General features: G+C 44.4%; 1 protein-coding gene and 1 non-coding gene across 2 annotated transcripts; both read left to right on the top strand.

Annotated features, from left to right (window-relative positions):
- Positions 1 to 10762: 10762 nt before the first annotated feature.
- Positions 10763 to 11038, top strand: BT62DRAFT_880789 (uncharacterized protein; the record flags this gene model as incomplete). The annotated part of the gene is made up of 1 exon (XM_043182642.1): positions 10763 to 11038. A coding segment is annotated over one exon (276 nt), but the record flags the coding sequence as incomplete, so codon positions are not given.
- A 717-nt stretch (positions 11039 to 11755) lies between these two features.
- On the top strand, positions 11756 to 11850 carry BT62DRAFT_t10. Its single transcript has one exon. It is a non-coding gene; the product is annotated as a tRNA-Thr (tRNA).
- Positions 11851 to 15426: the final 3576 nt, after the last annotated feature.

Here is a 15426-nt window from a genome sequence, read left to right on the forward strand (position 1 = left end):
CTAGTTGTGCTTACTAAGCCCTTCCCGTGATCCCATGCTATGACTAAGCATAAATAAAGGAGAAACGAAAGGAAAAAAGGTAAAATCGTAACATTACCCCCTCGTTAAGACCATCGTCCCGATGGCTTAATTAAGGGATAATTCATAGTCGTGTATGGCGGTGTCTGCATTCATGTACTTTTCGTTCACCCACTGGTTTGATTCGGGCCCGTACCCTTTCCAGCTGACTAGGTAGTCAACTGTTGTAGTCATGCCTCCACCTTTTGCTTTGACCCGTCGTAGTTTATGGTTTAAGACTTGGTCGATTTCGAAGTGTTCCTCGTCATCGATCAAGTCTGGTGGCGGTGGAGGCGGCGTTTGTTGATTAGGGAATGCTGGCGCGATGTAGGGGTGTAGTAGTGCTTCGTTGAAGACATCGTGGATCTTCCACTGGGGTGGAAGTCGTAGTTTATATGCGCTTTGTCCGATGGATTTTATGATCGTGAATGGGCCGGTACGTTTGTCGTCAAGTTTTTTCTTTGGTCGTGGTAAATGGAGATTCGTGGTATCCAGCCATACTTTGTCGTTTGGCTGGTAAACATGACTTGACTGATGATGTTTGTCGTAGGACTTTTTCATTGTTGCCACGGCTCGTTCTAGCGCTATCTTTGTTTCGTTATGGATTCGTTCCATGTCGGCTGCAAAGTCAGATGATGCAGATGTAGTTGTCCGAAGACGACTCGTCTGTGTGATATGTGGGTGACGCCCGTGGTTTACGAAAAATAGGGTTTTTCCCGTTGCCGAGTGGATGCGATTGTTATGTTGGAAGGCGGCAAGTGCGAGCCACTCCGTCCAATCGTCTTGCCGATAGTTGATGAAGAGTCGTAAATACTTTTCGACTTCTTGGTTTGCGCGTTCCGTTTGCCCGTCTGTTTGGGGGTGGTAGGCGGTCGACGCGTTCTGTTTGATGTTTAGGATGCAGTACAGGTCGGTAATGAATTTTGAAACGAATTGAGAGCCTCTGTCCGAGATTATGACCTGGGGCATCCCGTATTTGGCATATACTTCATCCCACAGGATTTTGGCCCACCCTTCAGAGTTTAACTCTGTGGAGCATGGGATTGGGATGATTGCTTTGGAGAACCGGTCTACTATGACGAGGATGGCATTGTACCCATTACACTCAGGAAGTCCGGTGATCATGTCGACCGAGATATGCGTCCATGGGGCCGAAGGTACCTCGTTAGGGTGTAGCGGTGCTGCCCGGGCCTGTGTAGAGGATTTCCCTCGTTGACAGATTTCGCAGGCTTTGACGTAACTTGCTATATCATTCCCCATCTTTGGCCACCAGTATTCTCGTAAGACGAGTTCTTTTGTTTTTGCAATACCTGGGTGTCCAGCCGTTATGTGGTCATGGCAGGTGGCGATAATTTCACCGCGTAGTGGTTGATCTCGGGGGATGTAAATGCGCCCGTCATAGCGAATTAAGCCTCCTTCTTTTGTCATTCCCCGTTCATGATTGAGTGAGGGGGCCACTCGTTGATCCCACTTGCGACTGTCTCGCGTCGCACTCTTGATACGTTCGTGTATTTCTTCCTCTGTTGGCATTATCATGGCTCGGAAATGCTCCGGCCTTAACAATGTCACTCCTTCGTTGTCGGTTCCTCCCTGATCGTGATCTGACCGTCGGCTGAGTAAATCGGCTTTTTTGTTTGCCGTTCCTGCCTTGTGGTGCAGAGTGTATTGGTATTGACTGAGTTCTGTTACCCAGCGAGCTTGTCATCGGTTAAGTTTCTGCGGTTGTCGAAAGTATCGTAAGTTCTGGTGGTCTGTCCAGACCTCGAATACTTTCTCAGCTCCGATAAGATAATGCCGCCATTCTTCCAGGGCCAACATAATGGCGAGTAATTCCTTGTCATAGATCTCGTAGTTCCGCTCCGTGATGGTCAAGGCTTTTGAGAGGAAGGCGACAGGCCGCCATTTCCCACTTTGCTCCTGTGAGAGAACAGCTCCTATTGCCTCTTCGCTCAAGTCGGCTTCCACCCTGAATGTCCCTTCCTGTGTTGGAATGGCCAATACGACATCTTCCACTAGTCGCCGTTTGAGATCTTCAAAGGCGGCCTGCTGAGAGAGCCTCCATTGCCAGGGGGCGTTGCCTGTTAGCTGCGTCATTGGATGAACGATCTTGCTATAGTCACGAATGAATCGTCGATAGAAGTTCGTGAATCCGAGGAATGACTGTAATTCCTTTTTCTTGCCAGGTTTCGGCCACTCAGTGACCCCCGCCACTTTTATTGGGTCCATCCATATGCTCCCCTCGCTGATAATTACTCCAAGATACTCTGTTTCGAGTACCTCGAACTCGCATTTCTCCGCTTTGAGGAACAGTTTGTGCTTCCTCATTAGGGACAACACCTTCCGCACTAGGTTCCGATGCTCTTCCCTTGTTTTAGACATGATTAAAATGTCGTCGAGGTAAATCGTTACCTTCCCGGTGGCAATGAGATCTTTAAAGATGTCGTTCATCATCCACTGGAAGGTAGCCGGGGAGTTCGTGAGCCCAAAGAACATGACCGTTGGTTCAAACAGTCCCCGATTGGTGCGGAAGGCAGCCTTCCATTCATCCCCCTCCTTAATCCGGACGTTGTTGTATCCCCATCGCACGTCGAGCTTTGTATAGTATCTGGCACCCCGGAGTTTGTCCATTAACTCTGAGATAAGAGGTAGCGGATACCGGTTCTTGATGGTCATCTCATTGAGCTTTCGATAATCTTGGACTGGTCGGAGCTTCCCATCCTTCTTTTTGACAAAAAAGAAAGGGGAAGCCATGGGGGATTTGGAGGGGCGGATCCTCCCGCTGGATAGGTTTTCGTCTAGGAACTTGTCAAGTTCCTGTTGCTCGTAGTGACTGAGCGGGGAGGTTTTGCAGTCTAGGTTGGCGTTGGCATTAGGGACCAATTCGATTGCATGATCCCAGGGCTTGGGAGCAGGCAATTCGTTGAAGCTTTCTTTCTCAAAAAGGTCCCTATAGTCCTGTACCCATTCAGGTACCATCTCTTCGAACGTCTTTTCATCCTTTCCTTGGTTCGCTTTAGCGGCCAGGTCATTTGCATGATGAATGGCCCGTATGTGAATTTCCTTCTGGAGGTCCACCACGAGTATGGTTTCCCCATCCTCCATCTCTTCATCCCACCAATCCTCGGGATCTTCATCCGGTAATTCGAATGGGACCTTCCTACATCGGCACCTGGTGAAGGTAATCCGTCCGGTCTTCCAGTTGATTAGCGGGTTGTGACAGATCAGCCAGTCATGGCCGAGGAAGAGTTCCTTTGTTCCGAGATCTGTTACCGCCAGATCGATCCGTTCGGAGTGATCTCCGATGGTTAATCTGAGCTCGACGAATTCGGTGATGGAGCCTGCCTGATTTTTTGTTCCATCGGCGTTGTATACTGGTATTGGGGCCGCCGTTGCCCTAGTGGGGAGGTGATGTTTGTTGACAAAGGCTCGGTTAATGGAGCTCCCTGTGCAGCCGCTGTCGATCAGGGCAGTTACCTGATGCATGGCTCGGGAGGTTAACACCTCGATCTGCCCCTTTGTGGTTAGGTCTCGTCCGGGGGTCTTAGTTCGTAAGATGTATTTTTTTGGTCCCCGGAGTTTGTCTAGCCATTCGAGGGTGCGATTGCGTTCTGTCCTTCTGATTCCTTCTATCAGCTCGTCTACTACCTCTTCGGCCCTTGTTCGATGGATCCAATTGCGAAGTACGGCCTTTGCCACTGCTTCGTCCTTGGCATCCTTGATGGCCCTCCATGTCCACTCGGTATCGAATGGTTTGAGCCACGTGGTGGGACCCTCTGTCCCGGTTCGGCCCGTGGGCATTTGAGTTTTTTGTTTCAACTCTTTGGGTTGTGTGTGTAATCGTGGTATATTCGAATGCGTATTTACTGCCGTAGCTACAGAAGTATCATAAGCGTGTCCAACGATGGGAGCCTGCACACCATGTAGTCCTTTGGCCGATCCAGTGGAGTCGCTCACTGGTCGGCCTTGTCTTTTACTTCCTCGATCTTTGTCTCCTTCCCCAATTCCTTGTCTTCTTTCTGCAGTTCGGCGATCTGCGCCCTGATGTCTTTGCGGGTTCGCTTCTTCTTCGGGCAGTCTTTGGCCATGTGCCCCTTTAATCCGCAATTAAAACACTTCCCCTCCTTCTTCAACCGATCGATGTCCATGGGTTTCCCGGTCCCGGTGTAGGTTGTACCGGTTCCGGTCTTCTGGGTGCTGTATGATGGGGTGGTCGTCGTGGAGCCTGGAGGTTTTCCGGCAGTTTGCCCCGACTTGTTCGGGGTTGGCGGGGTCGGCTTCTTGGAGTACTCCTGCAGCGTCGTTGCCTCCGCTTTCTGCCTTTGTCGCTCTTTGTACATCTCGATGATTTGTTCTTTCCACTCGTCATATCCTACGGGCATCAGCATCTTGACGCCCATAGCCGAGATCATCATGAGGTACGAAGAGGGGACTCCTCGTTTGAGCGCTTCAACCATCCTTCCGTCGTTGGCGGTATCTTCTCTAATACCTGCGAGTTTGGCAAGCCTCTCGAGCTCGTCAAAGTAGTCAGTCGCAGCCTTGTCCTCCATCTTATATTCTTTGATCTTTTGTTTGTGTACCTCTTGGACAGCAGGGTCAATGAACTTGTCGTTTAGCATTCGTTTGAACACCGGCCACGAGGGATAACGGTAGTGCTCCCTAGTGGTGGATCGAAAGTTTGGGGAGATCAAGATCCACCACGTTTTGGCCTTGTCCTCCAGATAAGAAGTGGCGAATGCGACTTTGTTCATATCGGTGCTGATGTACCCGATATAGACTTCGAAGTACTGTTCGCAGTCGACAAGGAATCGATCAATATCGTCAGAAGCTCCCTTGAAGGGGCAGGGCTTCCGGAGGAGGTCAGGGTGACATTGTAAGACGTTGGCATTCTGTGGGAGGGCACCCATGGGGTTGGGCCAGCCGTCGAATGGTGGTTGCTTCCATTCTGTGGGTGGTCCGGGGAAAGAGTGTAAGGAGTTGTCATCGGCGACTGGGCTACCTTTTGGTTCGACAACCCGGACAATTACTCTGTCTCGTATTGTGAATCCGAGGCGGACTGCCTCGGGGTCGTCCCGAACGGGATCCTTCCTGCTTGATTCTGCTTGGTCCGGGGGGGGTTGTCCACCAAGGAGCCGACTTCCACTGCGGGTCCAGGGGTTCTGGGTTTGGACGGCCTGCCATGCCGGTCGATTTCTGCTTCAGATGAGTCGCGATGCCATGCTTCGGATCGACGGGCTATCTTCGGCCCGACTCCGAGTAGAGGGGGCGGTGTAGATTGCTCGCTTTGGTGGGATGGGGGGAGTATGCGGCATTGGTGCCAGTACCTTCGGCTTGTCAGTTGGTCGATATGGGGGTATCGGCGCGAGCGGGTCTTCTGGATGCCGCCGCCCATACTCTTTCCATGCATACTCCATCGCGGCATACTGTAAAACTTTTTCTTTTTCAGTTCCTTCCGTATACCTGTATTCAAGTCCTAAGGGCGTCGCTTGCCAGCGCACGTCCCGCCATAAATAATTCCTTCCCTGCTCGTACAATTCTTGATACTCCCTGCTTCTGGCTCTTTCAAGCTCCTCTCGCAGTGCTTCTTCATCTGTATCTTCTCCTGCTCATTCCAGTCGTCGTCGGTATGGATCATCACTGTCCTCGTCGTCCTCCTCATCGCCCTCGTCCCCGCTGTCCTCTTCCTCGAGGAGGGAACTGACGGGCTGGTCGAAGATGGATGGCGCGGCTGGTCGAAGGGTCATCGGGGACCCTTCCGTTGACTTGGGTGCTTGGCCCATCGTCCCCTCGATCACTGGTTCGAGCGATGGGAGGGCTCCTGAGCCGGCTGTAGCGCGTCCCGCCACGCGCTCTTGTCTCCTCCAGTTCTCGGCTATAGACGCTGAAGAGTCGTTGGAACTCGGGGTTAAGGAACTGTCGAGCGACCCTGCTGTCCAGGAATCGCTGGAGAGCCCTGTCGGGGACGTGGGCATTGTCGGGTACTCGGAGCCCGTAGGCTCCGAGGACGGAATCGGCGTCGGAGGAGATGGTATCGGTGCGGGCGGGGTATTCGAGGCTGACAGGTCAGGGTCTCTCAGCATTTCCTCGCCTGATCGCCTCGTCCCAGCTGACGATGCTGGCAGGTCCCGTCCATGGGTCATCGTCTGAGTCGGGCTCTCTGAAGGGAGATCCGGCATTGGTTCGGAGCTCATACTCCCTAGGGGAGGCTGACCCCATCCTTTCGACCTCCTCCCTTCTTCTTTGCTCTCTTCCCTGTCTGTCATACTCTGCGGCCTCGTACTGCTCTCGGGCCTCCTCTCGGACATAGTCAGCGAGCTCCTCCTGGGTTCGCCTGATTTCTTCCTCCCGGTTCTGATTCTGCTGCTGCTGCCATACGGCTTCATCGTAGTCGAAGGGAACGGCAAGGTCCCAGTCTGGGAATACCCGGTGTATGATTCGTCTTGTTGCAGCTCTTCCCCTTTCGCTAGCGGTCTCGTTTTCGGGCTCACTCCCGACATGGAGGTGCCGATAGGGATCCCCTGCTGCCGAGATGGCAATGTCCGTGTTGTCGTAGTCGGGGTGGATTGTTCTTCCTCGCGGATCGTCGACCCCCAGCCTGCTGACGGATGGGCTGGGGTCGGAGTTGGGCTCAGTGGGGGTCTCGGGGGGGTTCTGGGGGGTGTGGGGACCTTCGTGGGGTCCCACAGCCATCCGAGCGGCATCAAGGGAGTCCCGAGCACGGTTTCCAATCCCTGAGGGAATTGGGAAGGCAGAATGCTCGGGGGAGCTGGCCGGAGTGACGTAGTTGGAGACCTCGGCGGGCTCCTGAGCGACGTTCGTCGTCCATGGGTTCCAGAACCCTGTGAGAGCAGGGTGGTGGTCTCCGATGTGTCGTCGGGGGTGTTCGGGTCCTTCTTCCTCATGAAGGCTCCTCTGATCCGGGTCGCTATTCCCGGCTTCTGGTACGGGTCCCCCTTGCGGGAAGAAGGACGTTCTGGCGGAGGGGGGGATGTCATGGAAGGGGAGGTCGGGGGTTACGTTTCGTAGTATTTGTTGAATATGCTGGAATGCTTGATAGTGCCTGACTATCCAGGCTGCTACTGATTGTCTTCCGTGGCAAAGGGTGATGATGGCTAAGAGACCGAGCAGTGTTCCGATGATAGAAGCTATCAGCTCGAAGAAATCGTGATTCAGGTCTGCGGTTGTTACTGGAGGCATTCGGTTTCTCAGCACAATTGGGCTTGAGAAAGGGAACGAGGAAGCTTCGAGCTAATTGTTAGGCCCAAGCGTCATGTGGACTGATACACGTGATAAACAGATGTTCCTTCGCACTTTGAGGAATCACCTGAGTTCACTTATATGTATATCCGAACAGTGTGACTCAAGGTCAGTAGTAGACTCGAGGTAGAATGGTGTGAATAAACTTTAGCTCGAAGCTGGGGTTACCAGCAAGAGCTGTCGGTCTTAAATACTATACAGATGATGCTAATAATATGACTACTTATTGTGTCGACTTGTGTCCATGGTGCTCGTTGTCCTTGAGCATCGTTGTTGTACATAATAGGGTAACCGTGCATCGTCGAGTGTTGTTGTTTCTAGGCGGCCTAGTTGTGCTTACTAAGCCCTTCCCGCGATCCCATGCTATGACTAAGCATAAATAAAGGAGAAACGAAAGGAAAAAAGGTAAAATCGTAACATTCCCATCTTATAAAAGCTCATCCATACAGTTTCCAGCTTTATGATATCTAACCAATTTTCATCTAGTATTACTACATTCTTAATATACAAGTCTCTAGTGAGCTTTTTTGTCAATGTCCTTCATCCCTCAAATCTACATGATCTTGAGTCTGTCCACCAATGTTGAGAGTATCATCACATTGGCAAAAACAATGTGAAAACCTTGTTGAAGATTGTGTTAAAGATACTGTTAATGTTCTTGACTTTGCAGACAGACTTTAGTCTCTCATCTGAGGCTGCAAGAGACTATACCAAACTTCTGCTGGAATGAATCAAATAAGCTGATCCAAGGATAACAAGTGATATATCTTCTAATATTGAAGACACTGGAGCTGCAGATGACAGAGAGGTCACTTCTCCAGATCTGTTTCAGAATGGAATTGAGGAGTGTCAAAAGGATGAGCTGAGAATAGCACTAGGATGCTAAAGCTTATGCAGTTGAAGAGACAGTTTGAGCATCTCTACATTCAAAACTTCAATTCCTTCACCAAAGACCAACTACTAATGAATCTCAAAACTCCATTGCAGCCATGCCCTATTGTAGTCTATATTGATGAGAAAGTCTGGTTACACTATGCCAAGTGTCCTTTCCATATAGATGTTTAGAGCAATTTCAGATTCTTATTCTTTCTCAGATTCTTCACTCCTTATCCATTCTTTCTTCAGACATGAAGTGGCTGTCATTCACATTATTCTCTGCTGCCAAAAGGGTGATAGTATCTTGCAAAAAATTGGAATCTGAATATCTGCCAAGATCCATACACCAATCACTATAGGCATAGCACCTGCAATAAGTGTAGTGTGAGACACTGGGCTTAAGATATTATCAAATATGCCAATCTTCTCCAAGCCAAATGAAGAATCAGATTTAGAACAGATAACAGTAAAGGTAGCAGCAGCAGAGTCTAAATCCTTAAGGCCTCAAAAACACAAGAGCAAAGATCAGAATGCTGGCTCACATTTCAAATAGGACTATATCTGGTCAGATCTATCTTCACCTTCTGCATCTACATCTTCTGCTGCTCAATCTATTGAATTTGCCAACTCTCTACTCTCTCCACTATTATATCTACTTAATGATTCACATGTGCAGGCCATGTTACATACTCTAAAAGACTTTATAGTGGTTGACACATCTTTCAATATCAACTGTTTAGACAATATTCTTTGATTTCATCCAAATGCACCTCTTGTTTCTTTAATTATTCACAGTCTCTATGATGAGTTTGGTCTCTTGATCTGAGCAAATGAGAAGACTTGCTCAGTGACAAAATAGAGAATTATGCTTTAGACCCTAGAGACATCAACAATATCTGAGCATTTCATGATTGAGAGATTGCTGCAGAGCACTGGTCACTATTCCTGCCAGAAGGATTTATACTCTTACTAGGAATAAAGGTTTCTCCTATGTTCATGGTTTAGCAGGAAGAAAAACCCTGCATCAAAATGGATCATATCTTCTCTGGTTTAAATGCAGGAACCTCAGCTAGTGATATAAAAGTCAAATACAATGATATCCATCCATTTAGTAAAGTCTATATAATGCCAGAAAGCAACACTCCAATACTGATTTTATTCTCTAAAAAGTGATGTTGCAAAGGTTTTTCTAAATCTACCTACACATTCTTTATGGCAGATCCATCAAGTGGTAATCATTGACAACAGATATCATATTGTTAGACAGCTGGTTTTTAGAAGCCTCACTTCACCTCAAATTTAGTGTTTGCTTTTGGCTTTGTTGTGCTAGATCAGAATCCACCATCTGAATATCATTAATCTCTATATCTATATGGATAACTTTTGGCTGGGATTTCAGCAATCATTTGATCTTTTATTGAGATGATCTGCACTCAGCATAGCAAGTACAGCTTCTGATATTTTGAGAATACATTTCCTGTCCTTTTAATGATCTAAAACAGATGCACAGCTAATCCCTCAAAATTATTGGATTCTAGATCAATGCAAACCAAGAGAGCATCTCTCTCATGCAACAATCTATCACTGATGCAAAAGCCAAACTCAAATCCTTTTTTTCAACATCTGATAGAGCACTAAACCTACAGAAATAGCAGCATTTAGGTGAATACTTAAATTGGGTTTTAAACATTCTGCCTGCCATAAGGCTATTCTACTCTTTTCTCACTATACAAAAAAATAGCTGAAAAGACTCATCTTTTTACAAAGATCTTTATCAATGCTACTGTCAAAAAAGACTTGTCATATTTTCATCTATCTTTCTAAATTTAGTTGGCATTCACTTCATCAACTCAACTGCATGGACTGATTCAGATGCTGACATAATAATCTAAACTGATGCTAGTTTAAAAAATGCATTATCATTTGTCTTTGCTGGAAATGAGTTCATCTACCAGCTTTGATCACCTTCTTTCAAAACAATAATCAACATCTTCTTTCTTCAACTTGTTGCCATTCTTTCAGCAATCCATCACACAGTATATTTACTCAAACCCCTTCAATATCTCCTACTCTTTACTGATAGTCTTGACTCTATTATCACATTCAATTCTCTGTTTATATCTGAATCTTTATATAACAGACCCTTGCTTGTAGCAGCAGGTCTCATACTCATATCAGAAATCAATGTTCAGATCCAACATATTGATGAAAAAAACAATATTAGGGCTGATATACTATTATGACTTCTTCTCAATGAATATCATCACAAATTTTCCACTGACTACATCTGCATCTCTATTCCTCCAAGAGATCTATTGCTGATGTAATAGAAAAAAATCTTTTAGCTGTGCTGGGTGAGCATGCTCTTTGCATTACTCATCCAGCTTTCTCTCTCTCTCTCCTTGACAAATGCATCTATTTTCTTCAAGCTCATGCAATTGAGCTCAGAGCAGCAAAAGGATATGCTACTGAAGTATGCAATTATATTCAATTTTGCATCATCCACTCTCCACCACTCAAACCTACAGCACTTATGCTCAGTAGATATACTGCATATACATTCTAGTTCATCACATCTTGCCCAAAATATCTGATAGGAGCCTGTCACTTTATAAAAGATCTTTATCCTGACTTCAACAAAAATAAAAGATATCTCATAGTGCAAAGAATCATTCATGGCTCACAAAAGATGAGAGATGATCCCATCTCTCAAAAATTACCTCTTCAAGTACACTATTTAATCACCTTCTCTCTCTTTGTTAGCATTTCAGAATCTTGTGATAATCTTCTCTTTACCACTATTCTTTCCTGCTGTTTCTATGGATGCCACTGGTTAGATGAGCTCATATAGAAAAACAAAAAATAACTTCAAGACTTCTGCAATATAGTTAAATGCTCCTTCTTGATTTTTTGAAAAAATGATGCTCAGTATCATCTTCTACATCATAAATCTGATTCTTTCTACTATAGCACTGATATCTTATTCACATGACAGAAGCTGACAGATCCTGTCCAACTCTTATTGCAATATATCAGATATCATGATTGCTTCTATAGTCTACAAGCTCCACTCCTCTGAGAAAATAGTGACATTTCATCTTAGAATTAGTTTAACAAAAAATGCTTTACAATACTAATTAGAGACTTTAGTGGTCATTCAGCTAGAGCTGAAGGAGCAACATTCTATAAATCTCTTGGTCTCTCAGAATCCATTATTCTGACTCTCAGACATTGGTTCTCAAAAGCTTAGACTACTTATATATGAGAACACTCCACCTTATGAGTGCAACTACAACTGGCATACTTATATATCCATTATCTTATGCTCTAACTTCTTGCAACTCACTCAAACTCATTAAATCACCACTACCCTTACCACTTACTATCAAAGACTATTATAGCTGTTTATATGCTGAAATCAGACTGAGAGCAGTTTTCTGGCTCTCATTGTATCTAACCACATCTTAATCTTTGAGCAAGTAGTAGAGACACTAAAATTTTGCTGTTTTTTGTTGGTGTGTCTAATAAAATACCAGTCATTAACTTTATACACTTTTATATTACCACTTTTCTTTTAGCTCAGTTGGTAGAGTGCATCACTAGTATACTTAGTCATTGGTGTGATTTATGATGAGGTCAGTTGTTCAAGTCTGCTAAAGAAAATTTTGAAATATAGTTATGTTTTGTTTCCAAAAATCTGACTATTTCTTTTGCTTCATTTATCATTTCATCTTGCTTCTCTTTCTGTTGTTGTTTCTTTGTTTTAATTTTGCATGCACACTGACAAGAGTTCACTCACTCAGGACTATTGTATTAGTTTTTGAAATACTAATATAGGCTTTTATTTCTATGTCAGATGTTTTGATCTTACCAGGCTGATATTAGAACACAGATAGATGCATGAAAATAAATATATGTTTACTAGCTTTTATTCACTTATTCACTGTTGCTAACCTCAACAAGGAGATCAATAGCAGGCAAGAATGGAATGACAACATTCTCAACAATATTTGGAAAAATCAATAGCCACTTGTTACACTACCTACCTTGTTCTGATGAGTCTCTGGAATCTCATGCTTATGTGAACTGGAAAACTAATGATCATGCAATTTACATGCTTATCAATCTCAAAGTCTTTAAAGCTAAAAAGGACTTTATGAGTGGCTATAGCTCATTCAAGGCTGTCTAAGATGCATTATAAATAGAAGAGACCAATCATGCAAGTAAACCTGATTCAAAAAGCCCCTAATATTCACTACTCCTCTCAACTGGAATGTTCAACTGATTGATGTCAAAACTGCATTTCTTTATAGTCTACTTCTGGAGAATGAGACTTAATATATAGAACAGCTAAGAATCTGAAAAGGAAAATTGAGTGTGAAAGCTTCAATATAGATTATACAACATAAAGCAAAGCAGACATATATGAAACAAGACCATGAACAATGCTATAGTTTTATGAGGTTTTACTCATCTCAGTGCTGAATACTGTATATACTACTGTAAAATATTGACAGATAAATATCAATAGATACTGTTCTAGCAGCTGTTCACATTGATGACTTTCTCTCTATTATCAGCTCAAAGAAAAAGAATGAAAGATTCAAGATATAAATGCACTAAAAATAGATAATATCAAATCTGAGTGAGATAAAGGTTTGTGTTAGAATAGAAATCTCTAGAGATTGCATGAAGTGAACTGTGTCCTTATCCCAGTTCACTCTTTTTAATAGAATTGTATCTCAATTTGGGTATAAAAATGCTCACTCTATATTCACTCTAATAGATGGAGGACTAAAACTCCACTGATATGATCCTATCAGTCTTTCATATGAAGATCAAGATGAGCTACAGAAACTCCTCTATCTATCACTCACTAGTCTGATTGCTGATCTACTTGGTCATTGAAACTCATTCAGACATATTCTATGCTGTCTAATAATTATTTTGCTTCTCTGACAGCTACTCATCTGTGCATTGAAATGCTGTAGTGAGAGTAGTGTGCCACCTCAAAGACATAAGAGAACTCAAACTTCATCTCAGAGGCTTCTTAGACTTGAAACTGCTTGGCTTTACAGACTCCAATTAGGCAAACTGTCTTGACACTCATTGAAGTATAGGAAGATATTATTTATTTTAGGTTCAGGTCTAATCTTATGGAATGCTAAAACACAACAAACAATTGCTATTTCATTGTGAGGCAGAATATATCACAACATGTGAATGTACAAATGAGGCTACTTGGATCAGGACACTATTATCAGAACTCATTTTTAAACAAAAGAACTCAACTCCTTTATTATGCAATGATAATAGTGCTATCAATCTCTCAGAGGATCCATCCTTGTATGTCAGAGTAAAACATATTGATATGAAGTACTATTTTATTTGAGAATGAGTTGAAAACAAAGAAGTTGCTCTGTCTTACATCAATCCAAAGAACAATATTGCTGACTGCTTTACAAAAGCATTGAAGCCAACAGCATTCATCTGTCTTTGAAGTTTCATGAGTTTTCAATGAAGAAGTAGTCCTCAGTGAGGAGGAGTATTAGCATCTGATTGATATTCTCAGCAAGCACTGAGAACTCTCTTTTGTTCTTCCACTATTTAAGTAGCACAGCCTCTTCTTCCAACTCTTTTCTCAGTTTTAAGCCAGTTCTTGTGCTAAATTTTTCAGCCTCTGTCTGCACCTGTGCTTGTAGTAACTTTTACACTTGTGAGAATCACTTCTATCTCTTCTTAGCTGTGGTTGAAGTCATGGATATTGTATTCTCTTCAATATACTGAGCTTTTTGTATCATGAAACAGTTGGCTATAAAGATACAGTCAAACCAGGGACTTTGAATAGATGTGACACATCAATACCACAGCCATGGTTTAGGGCAGATCTCTCACCAGTGCCAGCCACCACCTGGATCTCTGTTCTGCACACACTCCATATTACAGGTCCACAGTACCAATAGTGTTTTCTTGTTCTTTCAGCATCCAAGTTAACACACTCTGTTCAGGTTTTGACTCTCAGCTTCATGCTATAACCACCAAATAAATGAAACCTTTCAAGAAATGCATGTGTTGATTTAGGTTAACAGTGGCTGGTTGGAAATGGTAGGTATGGGGATTGTTTCTTTCACCTTGATGTCCTGTGAATTTCCTGTCTGCAGGCTGGTACTCTTTGTATCATCAAAGACCTCCATGAACTTGGGCCTTACATCAGTCATTCCTTAGATCATCTGCCCTTCATTCCACACAGGGTGACTCATTATCAACACTAAGGGCTAACATTTTCTAAGTAATCTATATCTATGCATGCTTCTGTTCTTATGTCAAGGTCCTCCCTTACAGGATACAGGTCAGTATAAATGCTGTTCTATACAAATCTTTCTTGCTTTTCTCTTCGCTGCGAATGACACCCTGTCATATACTCTTATTACCCATTCAATACATGCTGACTTCAGTTGATTATCCTTTCTGATGGTACCATTCAACCAGGTTGTCAAGACCCTTTTTACAATGACCACATCACCAGCCACCCGGGCCTTGGTTGATGAAACTAAAACTCGTCGGCGGGCATTTCTCTTCCAACGCTGATCGATATTTTCCCCAGTGAATGATACACCACTACTAACTGGGGCGATGGCTATTGCAACCCTAACGTTGCTGGTGTTTGATCCATTTTCCGCCTCGTACAGTTATTCTCTTCCAGTACATCAAACAGCTCTACACAGGTTGTATCATCGAAGAAGTCGGTGCGCTCAGTGTTCGACTTTTTTATGACATCGTTTTCATGTTTATTTTCTGAATTTCGAACTGGGCTTGGTCTCTCTGCCTCTTCTGAGGGTGACCTCGCGAACCAGCATATTTCCTACACCATGTATTCTTCTTACAACTTCGTATACCGTTTTGTTTGTACCGTTCGCAATACACGGGCTTTCCTATGTGTACGTCAGACTTTAATCATCGGGGAAGTGAGGTCATCGGACTTGGGCAGTTTGGAATTCAAGAATACGGCATGAATTGATGTAGAACTCATAGACGGGAGAAAACGCACTGTCTCTACTTGCATTAGAACACCAAATTAGTTGTGATTCAAACTTCGGTTGGATATCATACCGGAATTCGAACCCTCATCTGACAATTTCATGATAACAAGGAGATGAGGGTCAACATTGGTGTTCCGGAACAAGCCTCTTAAAGATGCCGGATAAGAAAGTTCTCGAGGTATGTGTGCTCTAGCACAGC

This window comes from Guyanagaster necrorhizus (assembly GCF_019112545.1).
Source record: "Guyanagaster necrorhizus MCA 3950 unplaced genomic scaffold BT62scaffold_1, whole genome shotgun sequence".
Lineage (NCBI taxonomy): Eukaryota > Fungi > Basidiomycota > Agaricomycetes > Agaricales > Physalacriaceae > Guyanagaster > Guyanagaster necrorhizus.